Source organism: Natrix helvetica (assembly GCF_964273705.1).
Source record: "Natrix helvetica genome assembly, chromosome: 6".
In the NCBI taxonomy this organism is placed as follows: Eukaryota; Metazoa; Chordata; class Lepidosauria; order Squamata; family Natricidae; genus Natrix; species Natrix helvetica.
In genome coordinates this window covers 12,953,474-12,973,316 of record NC_138553.1, presented here as the reverse complement: position 1 = coordinate 12,973,316, position 19,843 = coordinate 12,953,474, and the positions used below count along the sequence as shown (strand labels likewise).

Below are 19,843 nucleotides of genomic sequence, written 5' to 3'. Positions count from 1 at the left end.
TCAGGACTGAACTGGTGCTAGGTAAAGGCAACAGAGTTCAAAAGGGGTTGGACTTAGACCTCTTGTGAGAAAGTAATGGCTCCAAGCCAGAGGTGGGTTCCTACCAGTTCAGACCAGTTCAGCCGAGGAGGTAGTAATTCGGCCGGCCACACCTGTGAACCAGTTCTATCGGAGGTGCCTATGGTGGCACCATCTTGTTTTTTGCTTATGCTCAGAAGCATTTTTTACCTACTGTGCACGCGCATCAAGCACATGTGCGCCCGAAGTGCATCCCTGAGCGGAATGGCAGTAGAAGAAGCCGAAACCCATCCCTGCTCCATACTGATTCCTCTCAACTCCACTTGTCCATCTCCAACACTTTCCCATGCACGTTATTTTAAGTGTTGAATCCATTCCTCTTGCATTTTTCAAAGTTTTATGTGGACATTAAGGTAAAAAAGAGTGTGTTCTGGCCAGTAATGGTATTCTATTACTTTTACTAACAGTTCGGTAGCGGGAAATGCTTGTGCATGTCTTGGCACGTGCAGAATCTTCTGGGCATGTGCAGAAGGTCTGGGATGACGTCTGGGTGGGTGGGTGGAGCCTCGCGCCACTGCCACTACTGGTTCGCCCGAACTGGTGTGAACTGGCAGAATACTACCTCTGATTCTGGCCCAGCTCCCCAAACACGACAAACCCCTCTGAAGTGAACTCCGAAGATTCCTTTATTAGGAGTGCCGGCAGCCCCAGAAAAAAGTTTCTCTCTCCACGCAGACTAACAATTCCGGCTGGCCAGAAGATGAATAGTTGTCTACCACATCTATTCATCTCCGCCCCCTGCCTTTTATCCCCAGAATTAGGGTGGGGCCTCGCTAGGAGCTTTCCACTGCTCTCCTCTCCTCTGTCTTCTGCGCAACCACATCAGGCACTGGACCCAGCTGTTCCTCTTCTTTTTCATCAACCACCTCCAGACTTGGGGCTGTTGATTCTCCATCTGAGGACAGATGTCCCAGGCTCTGCCTCTGTCTCTTTCTCTCTGCCAGCTCTATTTCCTCTTCCCCCTCGGAGCTCTCAGGTGGCCTTGATGCTGATCCAGACTCCCATGCCACCGCCTCCTCCTCTTCCTCTTCCTCCTCCTCCTCCTCCTCCTCCTCCTCCTCCTCCTCCTCCTCCTCCTCCTCCTCCTCCTCCTTCTCTGATTTGGCTGCTGGAGGCTGCCAGGTCACAACAGAGTGATGTAGAAATAACTTTCTGTGTCCTTCAATAAAAGTGTTTGACATTTAGAGGCCGAGGAAGTGCAAATATTCCATCTACCCACTTATACCTAGCGCCAATGTTCCCTCTAAGGTGCGCAGCTGCGCGGCCGCGCATGTGGCAAGAAAACACCGCGCAACAGTTTTCAACTGCCGCGCAGTGATTTCTACTGCCACAGGCTCCGGAAGCTGTGGAGGTCCTTTGCAGGCAGCTAGAACAGGCTGCCCGCAAAGGACTTCCCCAGACTTGCTTTGAGGAGCACGGGGCGACTGAGGGTAGTTGTGAAGCCCCAAAGCTCCCGCCGCCACCGGAAGAACTGCTGCCACCTCCTCCTCCTCCTCTAACAGCACTGCTGGATTTGGCGCCCGGCACTGCGGCTAACTTGAAGCCACCAAAGCTCCAGCCGGCATCCCCGCGCGTGGCAGCGCCGCCTCCCCTCTGCTCAGAGCACCTGAGCTCAGCGCCGCGTTACCCCTGCCCCCTCCTCCTCCGCCGTGCTTTTGAGGAGCCATGAGGCTGCGGGAGCCAGTAGGAAGGCGGGGGGGGGGAGCAGGAGAAAAAAAAGCCTCATGGCTCCTCAAAAGCACGGCGGAGGAGGAGGGGGCAGGGGTGATGCAGCGCTGAGCTCAAGTGCAAATCTGGTGGTGCTGTTGGAGGAGGAGGAGGTAGCAGCTCGTCGGCATCTTCAGCAGCAGCCCTGCCCCCAGTGAAAAAAGCCGAAGATGGAGCAGATCCACACAGATGACGTCGCTGCAACATGACTGGTGGAAGAATTCTGGGAGTTGAAGTCCACAAGTCTTAAGGCTGTCAGGTTTGAAGACCTCTGCGTTTTTTTTCTAAAGGGTTAGGGGTGGAAGGGTCTTGTAACCTGACAGCTTTAAGACTTGCACACTTCAAATGCCAGAGTTCCTGAGCCAACATGACTGGAGGAGGAATTCTGGGAGTTGAAGTCCACAAGTCTTAAAGCTGTCAGGTTTGAACACCCCTGGGGGTTTTTCCCCCTAAAGGGTTAGGGGTGCAAGGGTCTTGTAACTTGACAGCTTTAAGACTTGTGTGCTTCAAATGCCAGAGTTTCTGAGCCAACATTTTGGTTGCTAAGCAGGAGCGTTGTTAAGTGATACTGATATTATATAACACTTTGAATTAAGCGGGTACCTTGAAGAAACGTAACTTTGAGTTTCAAATAATACTGATTTCATTGTTGTCTTAGGTGACATCTGTGAAAAAAATTCAGGTGCTCAGGCATGAAAATGTGCCGCTCAAACACTATACTTTTCTGCTCACATTGAAAAAAAATTAGAGGGAACATACTCAAAGGATGAGCAATATTGTTTAGAGGTAGCCATAGCAGAGGTGGGTTGCGGCTGGTGTTACTGCCAGTTTGCTTCGAGTGCACTTTGCGTGTGTGCTTTGCGCGTGCATTGCTCACTTCACTTGCCTGTACACCTGCCACGCGTTGCTGCCTGTAAATTGTTCTGCACATGCACACAACATTATAAAATGACTAAAAAACATGCCAGCAACGGCATGGGCACCCGAGGAACCAGTTCAGGGGCATGGCCAGCCTGAGTCGCCTGAACCAGTGTGAACCGGTAGCAACCCACCTCTGAACCATAGCTGCTGTGAATATTATTGCCATTATTAATTCTAAAACACAGCCCTGATATGAAAACTGTGCTCTTAGAAACCTTTGTCTGGGATTGGTTTTGACATTCATTCTACATTTTAAAAAATGACCCACAAGCTTCTCTCAAATCAATACTCTTTTGAGCCAGAAAAGTATTGATCAGTGCCGTTATCAAGACTAGTTGAGACGTTGTTTATTGAGGCTCATTCTTCAACCTACGCAAAGCTGTGACTCATCCGCTTTTGATTTCCAAGCAGGGAGAAAAAACACGCAAAGGGGGAAACAAAAAGACCTTGAAGGAATCTCAGGAGAGAAATACACCGAATCAACTTTTCTTGGGGAGTGAAAATAATAAAAGAAATCAGGCATAATTGCAAACGGCAATTTCTTCCTCTTTACTCATATCATGTATACAGCTGTGTAGAGCAGAATGCAATGAAATTACAATCAGATCTTTCAAATAAGCTATTGAACTTATATGTTATACCATAATTATGATGAATAATAATTCTGGAGATGAATTTTATATTGTTCTTCCCCCTGCCTCTGCTTTTGGTTATCTCTTTTTATTCACTTTGCTCAGGGGAGGTATTCACTTACTTTCCCTACCCGGTTGCAAATGTGAGTGCGTGCACATCCACACATGCGCTCGGCCTTCCCTGCATGCGCCTTGATCGCATGTGCGGCTTGCACATGGCTTGAAAACGTGCCTAAATAGGCATAGAGCAGGAGCAGGTGGGCGGTCCACCCATGATTTCCACTATCAGTTTGGGCAAACCGATCTGAACCGGCCGAATATCACCTCTGATTTTGCTCCTGCACAGGGATGGGAAGGTTTATTTATTTATTTATTTATAGATTTCTGAATCTTGCTGCTGCTGACTTATTTGATCTTCTCACCGCTACGTCATAAGCTGAAAAGCTAAGACCCAGAATATTTTTTTTGCTTGGTTTAGGTGGCTTTAAACATTGACCATTCTCAAAAAGAAAAGAAAAGAGTGATAATATTTGACAGTATAAACGCTGCATTGTATGAGAATACATGGACAGTTTGTAGGACAACCAGATCTGGTCCACAAAATCATGTCATGTGACACATTGTGGTGTTTTTTTGCCTTTGCAAAGCTGGAATGGGCATGGCCTGCCTGTGACTCATCCAGCCCATGGGGCCCCAGTTTGACAGACCTGGCCTAGAGGCTACCATACAAGGGCAACTTATTCATTGTGTCAGGGGAAATTTTCACCCTGAGCTAATGAGGTCTAGAATCGACAGCTTTTCCAAACAGCATATCTTCAAGAAAAACAAAAATAAAAACCCGAGAACATGTTCTAATTAAAAACAAGCTTTAATACAAAAATAAGAAAATAGAAATAAAACAAATCTATCTAATTGTTACATTTTGGCAAGAACAAATGTTGTCCGCCTTCTTGGAAGACGAACAGAAGATCAAAAGGAAAGAAGTCTCTGGAATGTGTGATGTATTATAAACGTGTTAAGCATGCACAGTAAATCATTGCTAATAAGGACCTATGACCTGCACAGTAACTCTTTCAACTCAGCTAGCAAACAGTTAACGCAGTGACACATTGTAAAAATCGCTTGGGGGTGGGAGATACTTCTAATGTAATCTACCGGATCACCTCCATGGATTGCCCCTGTGTGTATGTAGGACAGATGGGGAGGAAGCCTAACCACCAGATTGCAAGAACGCAAGTGAGCGGTCAGACGAGGAGATCTGAATACATTGGTAGCCTCACACTGCAATGAACAAGGACACGCATTTCATTTTACAGCTACTAAGATTGTTGGATGCAGTGACGTGCGGTGAGGTTTATGGCTGGTGAGGCTGGTGACGTCATCAGGAAGGCGGGGAATGGGACCACGTGTGCAGGAGGCTGAGGCAGTCTCAGCCTCCTGCATATGTGGTCCCATTCCCCGCCTTCCTGAGTCAACATGAAGGGGACCGCGGAGCGCAAGCTGGCGGAGCGCGCTCCGCGGTCCCCTTCATGTTGACTCAGGAAGGCAGGGAATCGGACCACGTGTGCCTTTTCCCTTTTCCCTTTTTTTTCTTTTCATGATGAGAGCGGTGAGGCTCTGCCTCCCCTGCCTCCCCTGACCGCACGTCCCTGGTTGGATGAGAAGGCACAAAAATAGCCAGGGAAATGAATGAAGCCTGGGAAACAGGCCCCTTGTCAGTCAACAGGAGTGCTGATTTACCACCAGCTTCTCAAAGGAGGCGGGGGCTTGGCACTGGAAGGAAGCAACAGCCAATGACTTAATTGCCTGCCATCAACACCCCAATCAACGTCTAAAAAGACACATACAATACACACCTTATAAATACCACACACAGAATAGCCCAAAACACACACTTAGAAAGAAGTTCCTTGAGGATGGGCTCCAACATGGTTCCAAAAGCTCAGAAAACAAAAACTCTGGATCTCTCTGTGCTATCTAATCGATTCTGGATTTTTGAAGATCTTCTCTCAGGTTGGGATTGCTTTATATATTTCATTGCTGCAAATATGAGTCCACCTGCACATTGCAAGTGATCAGATTTACTATATGAAATAAGTACTTGGGAATGATTGTCAGATACACAATCAGGGATATTCCCAGAGAAGTAATAAAAGTCAAATGTTGGTAGCCATGACTGCATAATGGAAGCCACAGCCCTTTTTAATGTGCAGTTACATGTAAGATAGGAGGAGGATTGCATCATGCAGTTGCCCCATCATGTTGACCTTTTTGGCCTTCATATGACTCCCTGTGTCCATAATTTTTTTAAAAAAAATATGTGTACAATAAAATACCTTGTAATGCAATGCAATTTGATAGAAATTAGCTATTAATTTCTCACTGGACTCACTGGAGAAGAACCAAATGCTGGGAAAGATTGAGGGGCAAAGAAGAATGGAATGACAGAGAATGAGGTGGCTGGATGGAGTCACTGAAGCAGAAGGCATGAACTTAAATGGACTCCAGAGGATGGTAGAGGGCAGGAAGGCCTGGAGGAACATTGTCCATGGGGTCACAATAGGTCGGACACGCCTTCCCAACTAACAACAACAACAACAAAGCTATTAACAATCTCTAATGAGAGGCACTAATCCAGCTGCTATCTAGTAAAGGCCGAAGTGAGGGATAGTCAAAGTACAGACAGTCCTTGACTTGTAATCATTCATTTAGTGACCGTTTGAAGTTACAATGGTACTGAAAAAAGTGACTTTTGACCTTTTGTTCACACTTGCAATGATTGCAGCATCCTCATGGCTACGTAATCAGAATTCAGATACTTGGCAACTGGCATGTATTTATGATAGTTGCAGTCTCATGCCATCACCTTTAGCAACCTTCCGACAAGCAAAGTCAATGGGGAAGCCAGATTCACTTAAAAACAATATGACTAGCTTAACAACTGCGGTGATTCACTTAATAACTGTGACAAGAAAGGTTGCAAAATGGCAAAACTCAGTGCATAGGAGACAGAGGAAGAGAATTGGGGTAGCCACTCCCTACAATCTCCCAAAGTATGTCTGCTTAGGTTTAATCTGGCAAGATTCTGTCTATCTGACATAAGCAACCGGGCAACTAAACATTTGCTTTGCCTTGAAGCCAGTATATGCTGTGAATCTAGGATTGTGATTCTAAACTATATTTTATTGATTACTTATTACAAAAATCTGTTCATACTGCCAGTGTGTGAACACACAATCCTGGCAGTTTAAAAGAACAATACACATCACTTAATCAGATTATCCCTCAGCTCTCCATTAAAGCAACCTCTTACTTATTTAAAGACAAATATCTCCTCCCTCCATAAACCTAATCCCTATAAAATGAGGTCTACTACCACACTGGAATGCTTGTTGAATCAGGTGCGTTGTTATAGCTTTCAAGAAAGACAGGCAGATGGACAATATTGGGAGAAGACTATTCTAAGATATTAAGATCACCTATAAGATGTTTGCCTTTGATTCTTTATTCTTTTTATTTCTTTATTAAGCATCCCTAATCAGGATGGTCAGACACGATTGGCTGATTATAGTTGGAGAAAACAAACCTGAAAGTAGAAGTAGCAATAGCAATGGCCAAGTGTGATTGGACCCACAAGAAATTTGTCTGTGGAGCATAAACTCTCAGTGAACATACAAACAGCAAAGTAAGTCATGCATCATAAATCATAAGATACAATCATAAATCATAAAACACCAGTAGGAGAAGATATTAGGTAAGATGAGAAGATGCAAAAGTTGAGAAGATGACAAAATGAGGAAAACAGGAATACAGCCCTTAAACAATACAATAGCATTTAAACTTATATACCTACACTCTTTAGGCAGTATACAATGTCAGCATATTGGCCCTAACGATCTGAGTCTTCATTTTACAGACCTTGGAAGGATGGAAAGCTGAGTCAACGTTGAGCCCCATTAAAATTGAACTACAGACTGTGGGCAGAGTTTGCCTGTAATTATCACCACCAGGGCTCCATGTTGGGCTTAGTAGCTTAACACTAGGGTTTTCAATTGGACTTGCGAGCTTACTGGGAGCAGGTAACATCCTCTCTAATAAAGGAACATTCAACAACTTCTGAATCTGGTGACCCACAGCCTTTCATCCTCCCATCTGAAGGACCCAATTGACGCATAGTACCAGTCTACCCTAGCGCCGCGTAATGGAGGGAGCACCCATTACTTGTCCCAGCTTCTGCCAACCTAGCAGTTCAAAAGCATGTTAAAAATGCAAGTAGAAAAATAGGAACCACCTTTGGTGGGAAGGTGGCAGCATTCCATGCACCTTTGACATTGAGTCATGCTGCCCACATGACAGAGACATCTTCGGACAGTGATGGGTCTTCGGCTTTGAAAATGAGATTTATTTATTTATTTATTTTATTTCTTGGATTTCTAAACCGCCCCCTCTCCCAAAAAGGGACTCGGGGCGGTGTACAGTCAAATAAAATGCAGATAAAATACAATAATATAAAACAATTAAATACTAAACATTTGGATGGAGGAGATAAGACTGTACAAGAAATAAATATACTATAGAAACCCTAAAAAACATCCCCAATTAAAATACCCAAACCCAATTGAAATATCCCCGGGAGACAAAACTAAGAGAGTGCCAGGCCAGCTGATTGAAACAGGTGAGTCTTTAATTTTTGACGGAAGGAGCGGAGGTCGGTGGTAGTTCGGATGTCGGGGGGGAGGTCATTCCAGAGGGTTGGGCCCATCACAGAGAAGGACCTACTCCTAGGTGTCGCCCGCTGGCATTGCCTAGCGGACGGCACCAGGAGGAGTCCCTCCCTGTGTGAGCGGATTGGTCGTAGGGACGTGTGTGGTAGGATGCGATCCTGCAGATAACTAGGTCCTATGCCATGGAGCGCTTTAAAGATGGTAATCAATACCTTGAAACGCACCCGAAAGGCCACAGGTAGCCAGTGCAGCTCGCGCAGGAGGGGTGTTACGTGGGAGTATCGTGTACTCCCCATGATAACCCGCGCGGCTGCGTTCTGAACTAGCTGCAGTCTCCGGATGCGTCCCAAGGGAAGCCCCATGTAGAGGGCATTGCAGTAGTCCAGGCGAGACGTCACCAGCGCATGAGTGACCGTGCGCAGGGCACTCCGGTCCAGTAGGGGGCGCAATTGGCGCACCAGGCGAACCTGGTGGAACGCCCCCCTTGCCACGGCTGCCACATGGTCCTCCATTGATAGCCGGGCATCAAGGAGGACGCCCAAATTGCGCGCCCGTTCCACAGGGGACAGTTGTTCGCCCCCTATGGCCAGCGATGGTGTCAGCTGGCTGAACCGAGGTGCCGGCATCCACAGCCACTCGGTCTTGGAGGGGTTGAGTTTGAGTCTGTTGTGCCCCATCCAGACCCCGACGGCTTCCAAACACCGGGACATCACTTCGACAGCCTCGTTGGGGTGGTTTGGGGTTGAAATGTACAGCTGAGTGTCATCAGCGTACAGGTGGTACTCAACCCCAAAACCACGGATGATCTCACCCAGCGGCTTCACATATGCGTTGAACAGGAGAGGCGAGAGGACCGACCCCTGTGGCAACCCACAAGTGAGTGGCCTCAGGGACGACCTCTGCCCCCCTGTCAACACACATTGCTTCCGGTCGGAGAGGTAGGAGCCGAACCACCGCAAAACGGTGCCTCCGACTCCCATCCCCTCCAACCGGCGCAATAGGATACCATGGTCGATGGTATCAAAAGCCGCCGAGAGGTCTAATAGGACCAGGATAGAGGAACAACCCCTATCTCTGGCCCTCCAGAGATCATCGACCAACGCGACCAAGGCTGTCTCTGTGCTGTGCCCGGGTCGGAAGCCGGACTGGCGTGGGTCTAGATAGTCGGATTCGTCCAGGTGTCGTGGGAACTGCTGCGCCACCACATTCTCAACAACCTTCGCCAAAAAGGGGAGGTTGGAGACTGGACGGTAATTAGCTAGCTCCATTGGGTCGAGCGAAGGTCTCTTGAGCAAGGGTCTCACCACCGCCTCTTTCAAGGCGGTTGGTAAGTATCCCTCACCCAATGAGGCGTTCACCAGGCCCAGAAGCCAGCCTCGTGTCACCTCCCAGGCTGCCAGTACCAGCCAGGAGGGACACGGGTCCATTGAACATGTGGTGGGCCGCAGCCGTCCACGCAACCTGTCCAAATCCTCGGGGGCAACAGAGTCAAACTCCTCCCAGAATGGTCTCTCAAGACTCGCTGTTGACGGCTCGTCTGGTCCACTGACGGATGAGATGAGCACTGCCCCCTAGAGTCAGGAACGACTAGCACATATGTGTGAGGGGAACCTTTACTTTTACCTTTACCAGTCTCTAGTTGGAAGAGTTCATATTACTGAGAACTCTATCCCCATTTTCAAACTCTACAAGATAAAAAAAGGAAAACAATTACTAATCCAAAAGAATTTGGGAGATGTTGGCTCACTCTCTATCCAAGTACTGTGCAACCCAGAGAAAAAGTAAGGAACTTCCTCAGCAAAGACTTGCACAAACCTGGTATCATTGCTTAAAAATTGTTTCCCTATTCTGCAAAAACTATATAGTTAACTTTCAACAAGACCACAGCTTCAGAGGATCAATTAGCATTTAATGGTTCTCTATCTCTGTAGAAGTGTGCCAAAGGTCCACATATTGAACAGAAAGTGATTTAACCATAGTAGAGAACTGATCATAACATTGTTCACCTTCATATCTTGCATCAGTTGCTCTGAGGTAAAAATGAGGTCTAGCCAGAGACTGCATCTACTCTATACGTCAGGCCCAAGATCACCCAGAAACCAATAGTGCTATGGAGGCCATGAAACACTGGTTAGTTTATCCTAAATGAACACAGCAACCAAAAAAAAAAAACAGAAAACCAGACTTCTATTTCTTCCTTGGTGTTTCCCCTTTTAGCCAGCAGCTCTGAGTTGCCTCCTTCCTCATTTCCCTAATTGGCTAATAAAAGGTGAAATGGAGCAACCATGATATGATGTGTGAATGAACTCAGTAGGGTTTAATCACACACAATTACAAACAGCACTGACCCAACAAATGTATCCTCAGCAGTTACACAGTATATGAGCATGACCAGACAATAATCATTTTCTGCTTGGTCTGAGAAACTTTGCTTGCTAACATTGGTTGCCAATACAAGATAGAATGGTAGATCAAGTTATTCCTCCCCTCCTTTTTTAAACTGACTTAAACCTAGTCGGAAAATCAGTTCCATAAATCAAACACACACAAAAAAAATATGTGAGAGATGCCTAAGTGTTGACAGGATGAGACCCTAAAATAAGCCACCCTTTTCAAACTAAGCTGCTGTTAACTAAGTTTAATCTGAATTGGTGAACATCACGAGACCTACCACGCTGGTCTGCTTCTCTTTGCTGCGGATTTTTGCAGCCCTCCTATGGTAGGTCACAAGATCATAGGAGTACCATGTTGTTATTCAAAGCATTGATTTACACCGAATACTAAGTTCTGAGTCCTTGCTGAGATAGCTACGGATGCCATAGTGCCAATATATTGTGGGCACCTGCTGAGCTCCACCTGCAGCTGTGTTGCCTTTTTTTTTTGGAAAGGATCTTTTAATCTTTTATTACAAGTTGAGAAGCTAGCATCCTGTAAAAACAATGCATGGCCTTGAACATTGCCTTCATTTCCAAGAATGATTCCAGGTTCTGGGGACAATCTTGAAAGTAAAAATGATAGCAAGCTTTGGAAACAGGACTACCACATTAATGAGTACCCAGAGCATGCATTTAACATCCAAATGGTTACAACTGCCACGGAGTTCAAAGACCTTTGTGCTAAATCATTATGGCACTTTATCAGACTCTGGCTTAGCACATGGTGTGAAATTAGCTACTGTGGTTTCTAAAACATGGTTTATAATTTACCTGAGATGTGAACAGAGCTAATTGTGATATATTCAACAAACCATGTCCAAACAAACCATGGCTGAAAATATGAGGTCACCACATCAGGCAAGACATGGTTTAAGGAGGGTTTATCCAAACCAACCATTATTAACTGGGCTATGTAACATGCTGTTATAGACCACGGTTTATACACTAGGCAGACTGGGTTCACATGGCACGTTAAAACCAAACTGAACAAACTGCATTATAATTCAAACCAATGTATATGAACCTAACTCTTATTGCTTTTATTATGAATTGTTCAGTTGATGGCATTATGAGGAGAGGTCAAATTGTCTTGAAGAGATCTTCCCACATGCTTGCTTTGCTCACCAATTGGTTATGCAAGAGCTAGCAATACTCCCATTGGTCCTCTGCTCTGTCAGTTGGAGGGCTCGGTCTTCATTTGATGAATAAATGAGCTGAAATTGGAGCTGGTTAATTTACTCTACAAGAGTTTCTGTGAAGAGCTGAAGATTCCCTTGAAACTTGCTACTCAGAAAATGTAAGTGTTTCCCAAGTTTTTTTTAAAAGAATGGTATTTATGCTGTTAAGAAGAATGTGTTCATGCATAACACCAGGGATGATATTGGCAATGTGAACAAGGAATGCTAGTTCCACTTTTTCCTTTATCTCCAGAGTTTCTAAAAGTGAATTCATGGAACATTTATAAGCCATCATGTAGCCTGATTTTTAGTGTAGTAAACCCCATTTTATTCAATTTTTTTTTTAAAAACCCAACTTTACATGTTTGCATTTTATCATTAAATTTTACCAGGTTACATTTTTATACTCTGATGTAACATAAGGCTACATGTATTTCAGATAACTTTTACATAGAACAATTAGCCATATTTTGCCTTGGAAATGTAAAAACAATGTAGCTCAGGGGTGTCCAAACTTGGCAACTTTAAGACTTGTGGACTTCAACTCCCAGAATTCCCCAGCCAGCTGGCTGGGGAATTCTGGGAGTTGAAGTCCATAAGTCTTAAAGTTGCCAAGTTTGGACACCCCTGATGTAGCTTAATCAACAGCTGTTGTAGCCTAAAGGTGGAGTTTTTGCCTCACAATCAGGACGTTGTGAGTTCAATCCTAAATAGAGTCAGATGTAGGGTCTGCTGCTTGGGCGGGGTTAGACTAGATGACCTGCAAGGTCCCTCCAATTTTGTTACTTCATGAAGCAAGATTGAAACTCATGAAGGGAATTCCTGCTTAGATTCCTGCTTTGTGATAAACCATGTTTTAGTTAACTCTATACAATAAGCCATAATTTCTGGGTTCCTACCTAAAGCTAAATTATAAAATACGATTTCCAAGGCACAGTTGCAGGCTTCTATAATCAAAACAATTGTGGCTTAATAAGTAAGATGACTTGCTGATTGGGTTCACCCATCACTTTAAGCTACAATCTGGGTTAATTGGTTTTTCCTTAAAATGGGGAAGCTACACACAATTTATTTAATTTCCAAAGTTGCTGGGGAAAAAAATTCTGTTAAAAAATTCTGGCAAGAAAAGTATGATGTGCAATAATAAGCTTATCGTTTGTTCTCCTTTAGCAGGTCTCTCACACAATCATGTCTTTGCCTCCTCTGCATCTCCTGCTTGGGAAAAGCTACTGTTGCCCATTTCAATGGAGGCAAAGTGGAGGCAAGCACTATAGGGAAGGAGACCATCAATGATCTTGAGCTGCAAGTATCTTGAGAGAGTTATAGGTACTACTAAGGGATATTTTTGTTGTTCTAGGCTAGAACATCCAGTGACTCCCGGAAATAATGAGGAACAGTCTTCAGTTATGGAGAATAATGAAATGCAGCAGGTAAGTTTGTCCTCGGCGAGTCTATAATGAATAATATCAGTAGACATCTGCATCTAATTTAGATAGGATAATAAAATTGCAGGGCCAATTTAGACTTGAATGCCAAGTAATATTTAATGCGATAGAAACAGAATGTTTTATATAGAACCATGCTATTTAATTTTAATTAAAGATAATTAATTTTCCCCAGCCCAGTTTTTTTTAAAGTAGCATTCCTCAATCCATCATTCAAAAGCCAGGTGTTTTTTTTTTACACCAAAGTCTCCATGAACGTGAAATGCTTCCAAAACACACAGAGCAGCCTATTCCACCCTTGAAATAATTGAAACGTGATTGACTGCTTAGTATCTTATGGTTTGACATTTTACATCCTATAAAATGTAGAGCGAGGACCAGTTTGGTGTAATGTTTAAGTCACCACTATAGGAACCCAGGATAGAAGAAGTTCTAATCCTCGTTTAGGCACAAAGCCAATGGGGTAGAAGGTGGGGACTTGCTTTACACTTCCAAAAACTTGCCAAGTTTTTGCCAAGTTCCAGAGATTAATCCAGGTGGTCACCAGGAATAAGATACTGATTCAAAGGCTCCTGGGCTGCAAACCTTAAGGCAACCACTAGATGGCAGTGAAAATAGAAGACTAAGTTTGGCGCTCTTCTGAATTTTTGGAAGCCTGTATCTGAGCCCTGCAATATGCAAGGCAGAAGGGATGGCCAGTCCTAGGTGTGTTTTTCTGACCTGGAATGTCAGCAGTTTTTCTAGGAATTGTCTATTGTTCTTCCATTCTACAAGGAGAACTTTCATAACTTCCTAGAACGTACTAAACCTAACACTAGCAGACAGAGCTTATTTGAATCCCTGGCATTGTCATCTATAAATAAGGGGGGCTTTTCCTTGGAATGAATGGGTAGTCTGCCTTTTGGGTTGGGGGCATATTTTAGCATGTTGAGAACTAGGAATGGGCACACTCACAAAATGGCTACCCCCGGAAGATTGCCTTCTCATAAAATATCTGCTCTGGGGTGTGTGTGGCTCATTTCTCTCTAGGGTATTTTTATGTGGTGCAAAAGGATACTTCATAAAAGTAACACTGGAGTTTTCCTTGTAGTGTGCCAGCTTTCTGTTTTACTCTTAATTTCTACTTAACTTCCTAAATCTTTACATTTTCTTTCTTTTTTTAAAAAAAAAGGTCACACGGACTAAAAGGCTCAAAAGACACCCAAGCACAGTGTATTGGTTTCTATGGGCATTATGTGCTCTCTGTGTCTTATTTTTTTTCTCTTTTTGTGTTAATCTATGTTGAGTATCGAGAGAGAGAGAGAACAATTGGTTGGGTAGTTGTGATTTAATTATCAAATCTTGAAGTATAATACATTAGATAGCTGCTTGGTATAACAATCTACATACTGTATGTTTTTGGTGCCTATACCAACAAAGGCTAAAATGTTGTGAATGACCCAGTGTGGTTGGGGAGAAAGATTATCCAAAGGTACTGCTAACACAATTGTGTCCAAACCAACCCTCATCTATTGTGTGCCTTGTTTGGTTTTGGATCACAACTTCCAGGACTTTCTAGAAGGGTTGTTAGTCATGTCAGGCTGGGAGTTATATTCCCAATACATACGGAGGATACTCAAGGAAACCTTGTCTCTATAGCAGGGGTCTCCAATCTTGGCAACTTTAAGCCTGGCGGACTTCCAATTCCCAGAATTGACGTCCTTCAGGCTTAAAGGCCAAAGTTGGAGAGCTTAAAGGCCAAAGTTGGAGAGCCCTGCTCTATAGGTATTAGCTGTAGTCACATTTGAATATTGGGTTTATTTACTAACCTTCTCTCCTATCATATCCCAAAGGATGTTCTTTCAAGAGCTACCAACCTACCTCTTGTCAGCTCCACTTATGAAATGGCAGCTTCAGCTTATACCTCTACTAAGGAGAACCACCCCTATGTTAAAGTCGTCTTGGATTTGGCAGAGAAGAGCGTGAAGCATGTCTCCGAGATGGCTATGAGTAGTGCTCAACCTTTTCTGAGTAAGCTTGAGCCCCAAGGTAAGGCACTGCCTTCATTCTCAAGGTTTTTGTAGCAGAACGAGACAGCCAAGACTTTGGGGCACCTCACAGGCTTATTTTCACTGTAGGTTTGGGGACTGGTTCACATATGCAAAGATTGTGAGGAATTCTACCTTGGTGGTCTGTTTGCTGAAATCTTGCATCTTATCTCAACAGTGAGACCAATGACCCAGAAAAGTAGTTGACTCTTCTTCATTGGGAGGTCTTCCAGGGCAGATTAGATAGCCCCCTTTAAAATACCTGAAGGTAGAACAGGAAGCAATGGGTGGAAACAAATCAAGGAAAGAAGTAATTTAGAACTAAGGAGTTAGTTCTGACAGAACAATTAATCAGTTAAACAACTTGCCTCCAGAAGTTGTGAATTTCAATTTTATTTGATTTCTAGACCGCCCCCTCTCCCCGAAGGTGTTGAATGCTCCAACACCGGACATTTTTAAGATGATGTTGGATAACCATTTGTCTGAAGTGGTGTAGAGTTTCCTGCCTAAGCAGGGGTTTGGACTAGAAGACCTCCAAGGTCCCTTCCAACTCTGTTATTCTATTCTAGTCCTATTCTATTTTAATGTGGATTTGTGCACTGAGCAGAAGCGAAACATGGGAGCTTCAGTGATCCTTTCCAACTCTAGGACCTGGTTATCTCTTCCTGTCTTCTCACTCCTGCTCAATAGGGAGGTTGCCCCAGATAATCCCTATTTACCGATTGCTATTGTCACTTCAATAATGTATCAGAATTGCTATAATACTATATAAATGTGTGTTAGAATGTAACCTTTCTGGAAAGGATGGGCAATATACAAATCTCAAAATAAAAAGGAATATCCACCTGGAATAATTTTCTGTAAAGGGCAACACACTTTGATTTGCAGAAGTCTATATCATGAGAAATTTAAATGGAATGCAATGAGGGGAGAAGGTAGATTCAGTGATTATTGATTGATTAGAATTCTAAAAATAGTTAATCCCTTTTGGATGTTATGTCAAAAGTCTTGCAGCCTGTAAGCTAAAGACTGCCTTTCTGTAATTTCCGTAGCCAGCCACTATGCCTCCAAGGGATTGGATAAGCTGGAGGAGAACCTGCCCTTCCTCCATCAGACAGCTGACCAGGTAAACAGAGCTACTTCTTTTTACTTCTGTCTTTTAATCTCGTTGATGGGGAATAAATCTGGTGCCCTCTAGAGGTTTGGGGGTGCAACTCCAATATGTCTTAAAATTGCTTTATATTGGCGATAGTAATCCAATGTTTTTATTTCTGATTAAGAGCATGAGGGGGGAAAAAATCCAAAAATGCACTGGGATATAAAATTAGAAGCCACTTGATCAGGGGATAAAAACTTGGGTAAAATTTGATTTCAGCATTGTATTGATTTATTTGATCTGATAGCTTAGAACAGAGCACAGCAGCTGGGGGAGTAAATGGAGTCTAAAAAGCAATAGAAGGAACAATTGCTTCATTTCCAAATATAGATTCTGACAACCTAAGGCTTCGTTGACTTTTTGCCTTAAGAAAATAATGGTTAGAGCTACATTACTTCCAGTTCCCAAGGCACTGAATGTGGCTGCTGGTCTTTAATGGTATCTCTATAGGTTATTTCTGAAACACAGGAACTGGTGTCCTCCAAAGTAGCAGATGCCAAAGAAGCTGTAGCCAAAGCTGTCCAAGATGGCAAAGAGATGATCATAGACACGAGAATGGGTAAACTTGCCATCAGTGGGGTAGAAGCAGTACTGGAGAAATCGGAAGAATTGTTGGATCACTATCTACCAATGACGGATGAAGAACTTGGTAAGCAAGGAGTTTTACCCCAACATCTCCAGTCTGGTGTCGGTGAGATCATAGGAATTGAGCATTTGCAATACTCAACGGTCTCGCTCAATTATCTTGTGTGAATATTGCTGTTTCCAAAGGCCATACCTTTGGAAAAGAAAATGGCTTCCACGCGTCGAGGCCTGAGCAGACGTTTCAAAGAAGTAACCTGTATTGAACTATATATTCCACAGCTCAAATAGCACAATCTGCACCAGAAGGGGTCGCCCTGCCACTTGAATCCCAAGGTTATTTTGTGAAACTTGGTTCCCTGTCAACTAAACTCCAGCATCGGGCCTACCAGTATGCTGTGCTAAAAATGGAAGCAGCCAGGGAAAACATCCAAACTACATTCAGCCAGTTACGTCAATCCATTGGGCAGGTAGGAGAATTCACCTCCAAACCTAATTTTTTTTAAAAAACAATGTGGAATGAAATGTCCCACCCCTCCTTAACTATGTTCCCTTTGTGATATAAGCAACTCATGCTATTGGGGCATGGGAACAGTAGGTAGCAATAAACTTACATACTGTTTTACAGTGCTTCACAGCCCTCTCTAAGTGGTTTACAGAGTCAGCCTATTGCCCTCAACAATCTGGGTCCTCATTTTACTCACCATGGAAGGCTGAGTCAACTTTGAGCCTGGTGAGATTCGACCTGCCAAATTGCAGGCAGCCAGCAGTCAGCAGAAGTAGCCTGCAGTACTGCACTCTAACCACTGCACCACCGTGGCTCAAGCACACAGAACACATGTTTTTCTGCCAGATCAGTATAATGTTGAAGGAACTTGCATGTGACACATCCAAAAGGGAGCTTAGACATTTGGGGTGCAGTGAGACACAAGCTAGCCTATGTTTTGGTCTTCCCACCCTGCTATGTATACGGGAAATGGTTTATTGAAATGGAAGTAAGAAAGCAAAAGGCAAGCTGTGCTAGAAAGATGATGGAACGGGGTGCTTAAGATTCTAAATTTAAAATTTTCTTACGACAAATTGCCTTGCCTTTAAAAAAAAAAAACTTTAGCCAATATTGGTATTTTTGTGAATTGTTCAAGGCGAACCTTGGTTGCGAGATCACATTCAAAGAGAAAAAGCAGTGAAAAGGCAAAAGGCAAAAATGTATCTGTTTGCATTTAAGTTGGGAGTGGAGACTCCAACTGATAAAACACGCGTATTATTTATTTTGTGCTTTGAGACACTTGCAAGGGGAGATGGATAGCTTGCTCCGGTCATTATCTTTCTGACGGCAAAGCAAAATTGTATTGCTCTAAACAAATCTTGTACTAAAACGATTCCTTGATTTGTCAACCAGATAGAACATACCATGCAAGATATCCTTCCGCTACCCCAGGAAGAAACGGAAAAGCTCCAGCAGGTACGGCTGGATTTAAACTCACAGGGAGACCCAAGGAAACATGAGCCCTTGATGTAATAATTGAAGAGCCATTCCTGAGAAGCTAAAATCTCCATCCCTTCCTTTTCACAGATGGAATCTCATACCTTGGCCACGAGTTACCACATCACTGAACAACTACAAATTGCATACATCAACTTCATGGGAAGCATCCAAGGTCTGCCTTGTACATTCCAGCAGAATATTGAGGCAGCTCTCCATATTATTGAGGAACTTCAATCTACCTTTACCGGAGCTCAAACTTTCAAAGATCTTTCTAACAACGTTTTGACTGAGAGCAAGAAGACAGCTGGCATGGCCCAGAAGTACGTAGATGATATCTTGGACTATGTGGTGCAGAACATTCCATTATCCTGGCTTGTGGGACCTTTTGTTCCTGCACTCAAGAATACCTCTGATGAGCCGGAGCCTGCAAAACCTAATGAAAAGGAAGTGGAAACTATGAAACCAGAAGCTCCAGAGGAAGCTCAGTGTCTTAGCATTTAGTCCAGAGGGTGGCATGCTACTCCTGAGATACAAAGGGGAGTGTACAAAAGCAGTTGTGGATTCTCAGTGGGGGGGAAAACCTGAAACTAACACGATTGAAATATTCCTGTCTTGCAAGTTGTATCACGGAGGTTATTATTCCAACAAGATACCTGTTAGTTGATTTTCCTAAGGGCTTCACTTTGAGAAATAAAACAACTGATTCATGTTGTACTACAACTGGATTTTTAAGCTTCCCAGGTATGCTGAGTAGCACCACTGTAACTGTTTTGGACTCTTTGATTTGAAATAAATGTCATTGCACAAAAAATATAGGTAATTGTTTGAAGTTTGTTTCAGGGTCTTGCTATAGATAATCCATACTACGAGGTAGTGATTTTTTTTTTTTTTTTTTGCAGTATTCTGCAATCTTGACTTCACAAAGACACTATATATTTATGTGCTAGAAGAGAAGAGACAGTTCCAGTGGTTAATTGTTCTTACTGTCAGGGAATTTCTCCTTAATTCTAGGTTAGATCTCTCTCTGATAAGTTTCCAAATTTTTGTTGGACACTGGTCAAATCTCCAATTATTCTTCAGTTTCCAAATCAGAACTGATTTTAGGCCATGATTTCAATATCTAACTGGGCCAAGTGGGTTTCCTTTTCTCATATTTTAATATTGTCTCAGTTTGAAAGTCCAGCTTGTTTTAGAATCTAACATTCTAAGGTGGAGGAGGAGTGAAGGTTGATTCAACTGGCCATTAAATTAAATAAAAGAATAAATATTTTTTATTCTAAATATTTAGATGCCCGGTGACCAGGGGAAAATTAGTTTCTGGGCAAGAATAACCATCAGTGCAAATGTCTCCAAAGAATTTTAGCCAGATTTCTCAACTGCTTTACAGATTTTAAGATAATTTTCCTGTTCTCCCTACTTTTTGCAAGCTTGGCTTTTACTACCTTGATATGTAGGTAAGATCAGTGGTGAAA

General features: G+C 43.5%; 2 protein-coding genes across 10 annotated transcripts in view; one reads left to right on the top strand and one right to left on the bottom strand.

Moving 5' to 3' along the window:
* Nucleotides 1-11,313, bottom strand: part of LOC309394123 (perilipin-3-like) — a 42,340-nt gene extending 31,027 nt beyond the window's left edge. For 3 of the 8 annotated variants that reach the window (XM_081956912.1, XM_081956919.1, XM_081956918.1), the window contains exon 1: nucleotides 10,734-11,313. The gene's annotated coding sequence lies outside the window, so the exon portion shown is untranslated. Of the gene's footprint in view, nucleotides 1-5,674; nucleotides 5,780-6,714; nucleotides 6,796-7,191; nucleotides 7,362-7,629; nucleotides 7,691-10,068; nucleotides 10,194-10,733 lie in introns of those variants that run through there. The other 5 variants (XM_081956915.1, XM_081956913.1, XM_081956917.1 and 2 more) reach the window with 5 other exon arrangements.
* Nucleotides 11,314-11,675: 362 nt separating this feature from the next.
* Nucleotides 11,676-19,177, top strand: LOC309394125 (perilipin-3-like). Of its 2 annotated transcripts, XM_081956921.1 has the most exons (8): nucleotides 11,676-11,794; nucleotides 13,033-13,105; nucleotides 14,953-15,148; nucleotides 16,200-16,273; nucleotides 16,754-16,952; nucleotides 17,168-17,355; nucleotides 18,285-18,347; nucleotides 18,459-19,177. In XM_081956921.1, coding segments are annotated over exons 1-8 (1,209 nt in total). In that variant the 5' UTR covers nucleotides 11,676-11,792; the 3' UTR covers nucleotides 18,873-19,177. The 2 variants fall into 2 exon arrangements, with proteins under 2 accessions (XP_081813047.1, XP_081813048.1); XM_081956922.1 differs by lacking the exon at nucleotides 18,285-18,347 and having other exon boundaries at nucleotides 11,677-11,794.
* Nucleotides 19,178-19,843: the final 666 nt, after the last annotated feature.

Excerpts from the sequence above, each read along its gene's own strand:
- LOC309394125 (XM_081956921.1), top strand. Across the intron at positions 15,149-16,199 it reads GAGTAAGCTTGAGCCCCAAG|CCAGCCACTATGCCTCCAAG; the intron begins GTAAGGCACTGC and ends TAATTTCCGTAG. Across the intron at positions 16,274-16,753 it reads TCCATCAGACAGCTGACCAG|GTTATTTCTGAAACACAGGA; the intron begins GTAAACAGAGCT and ends GTATCTCTATAG.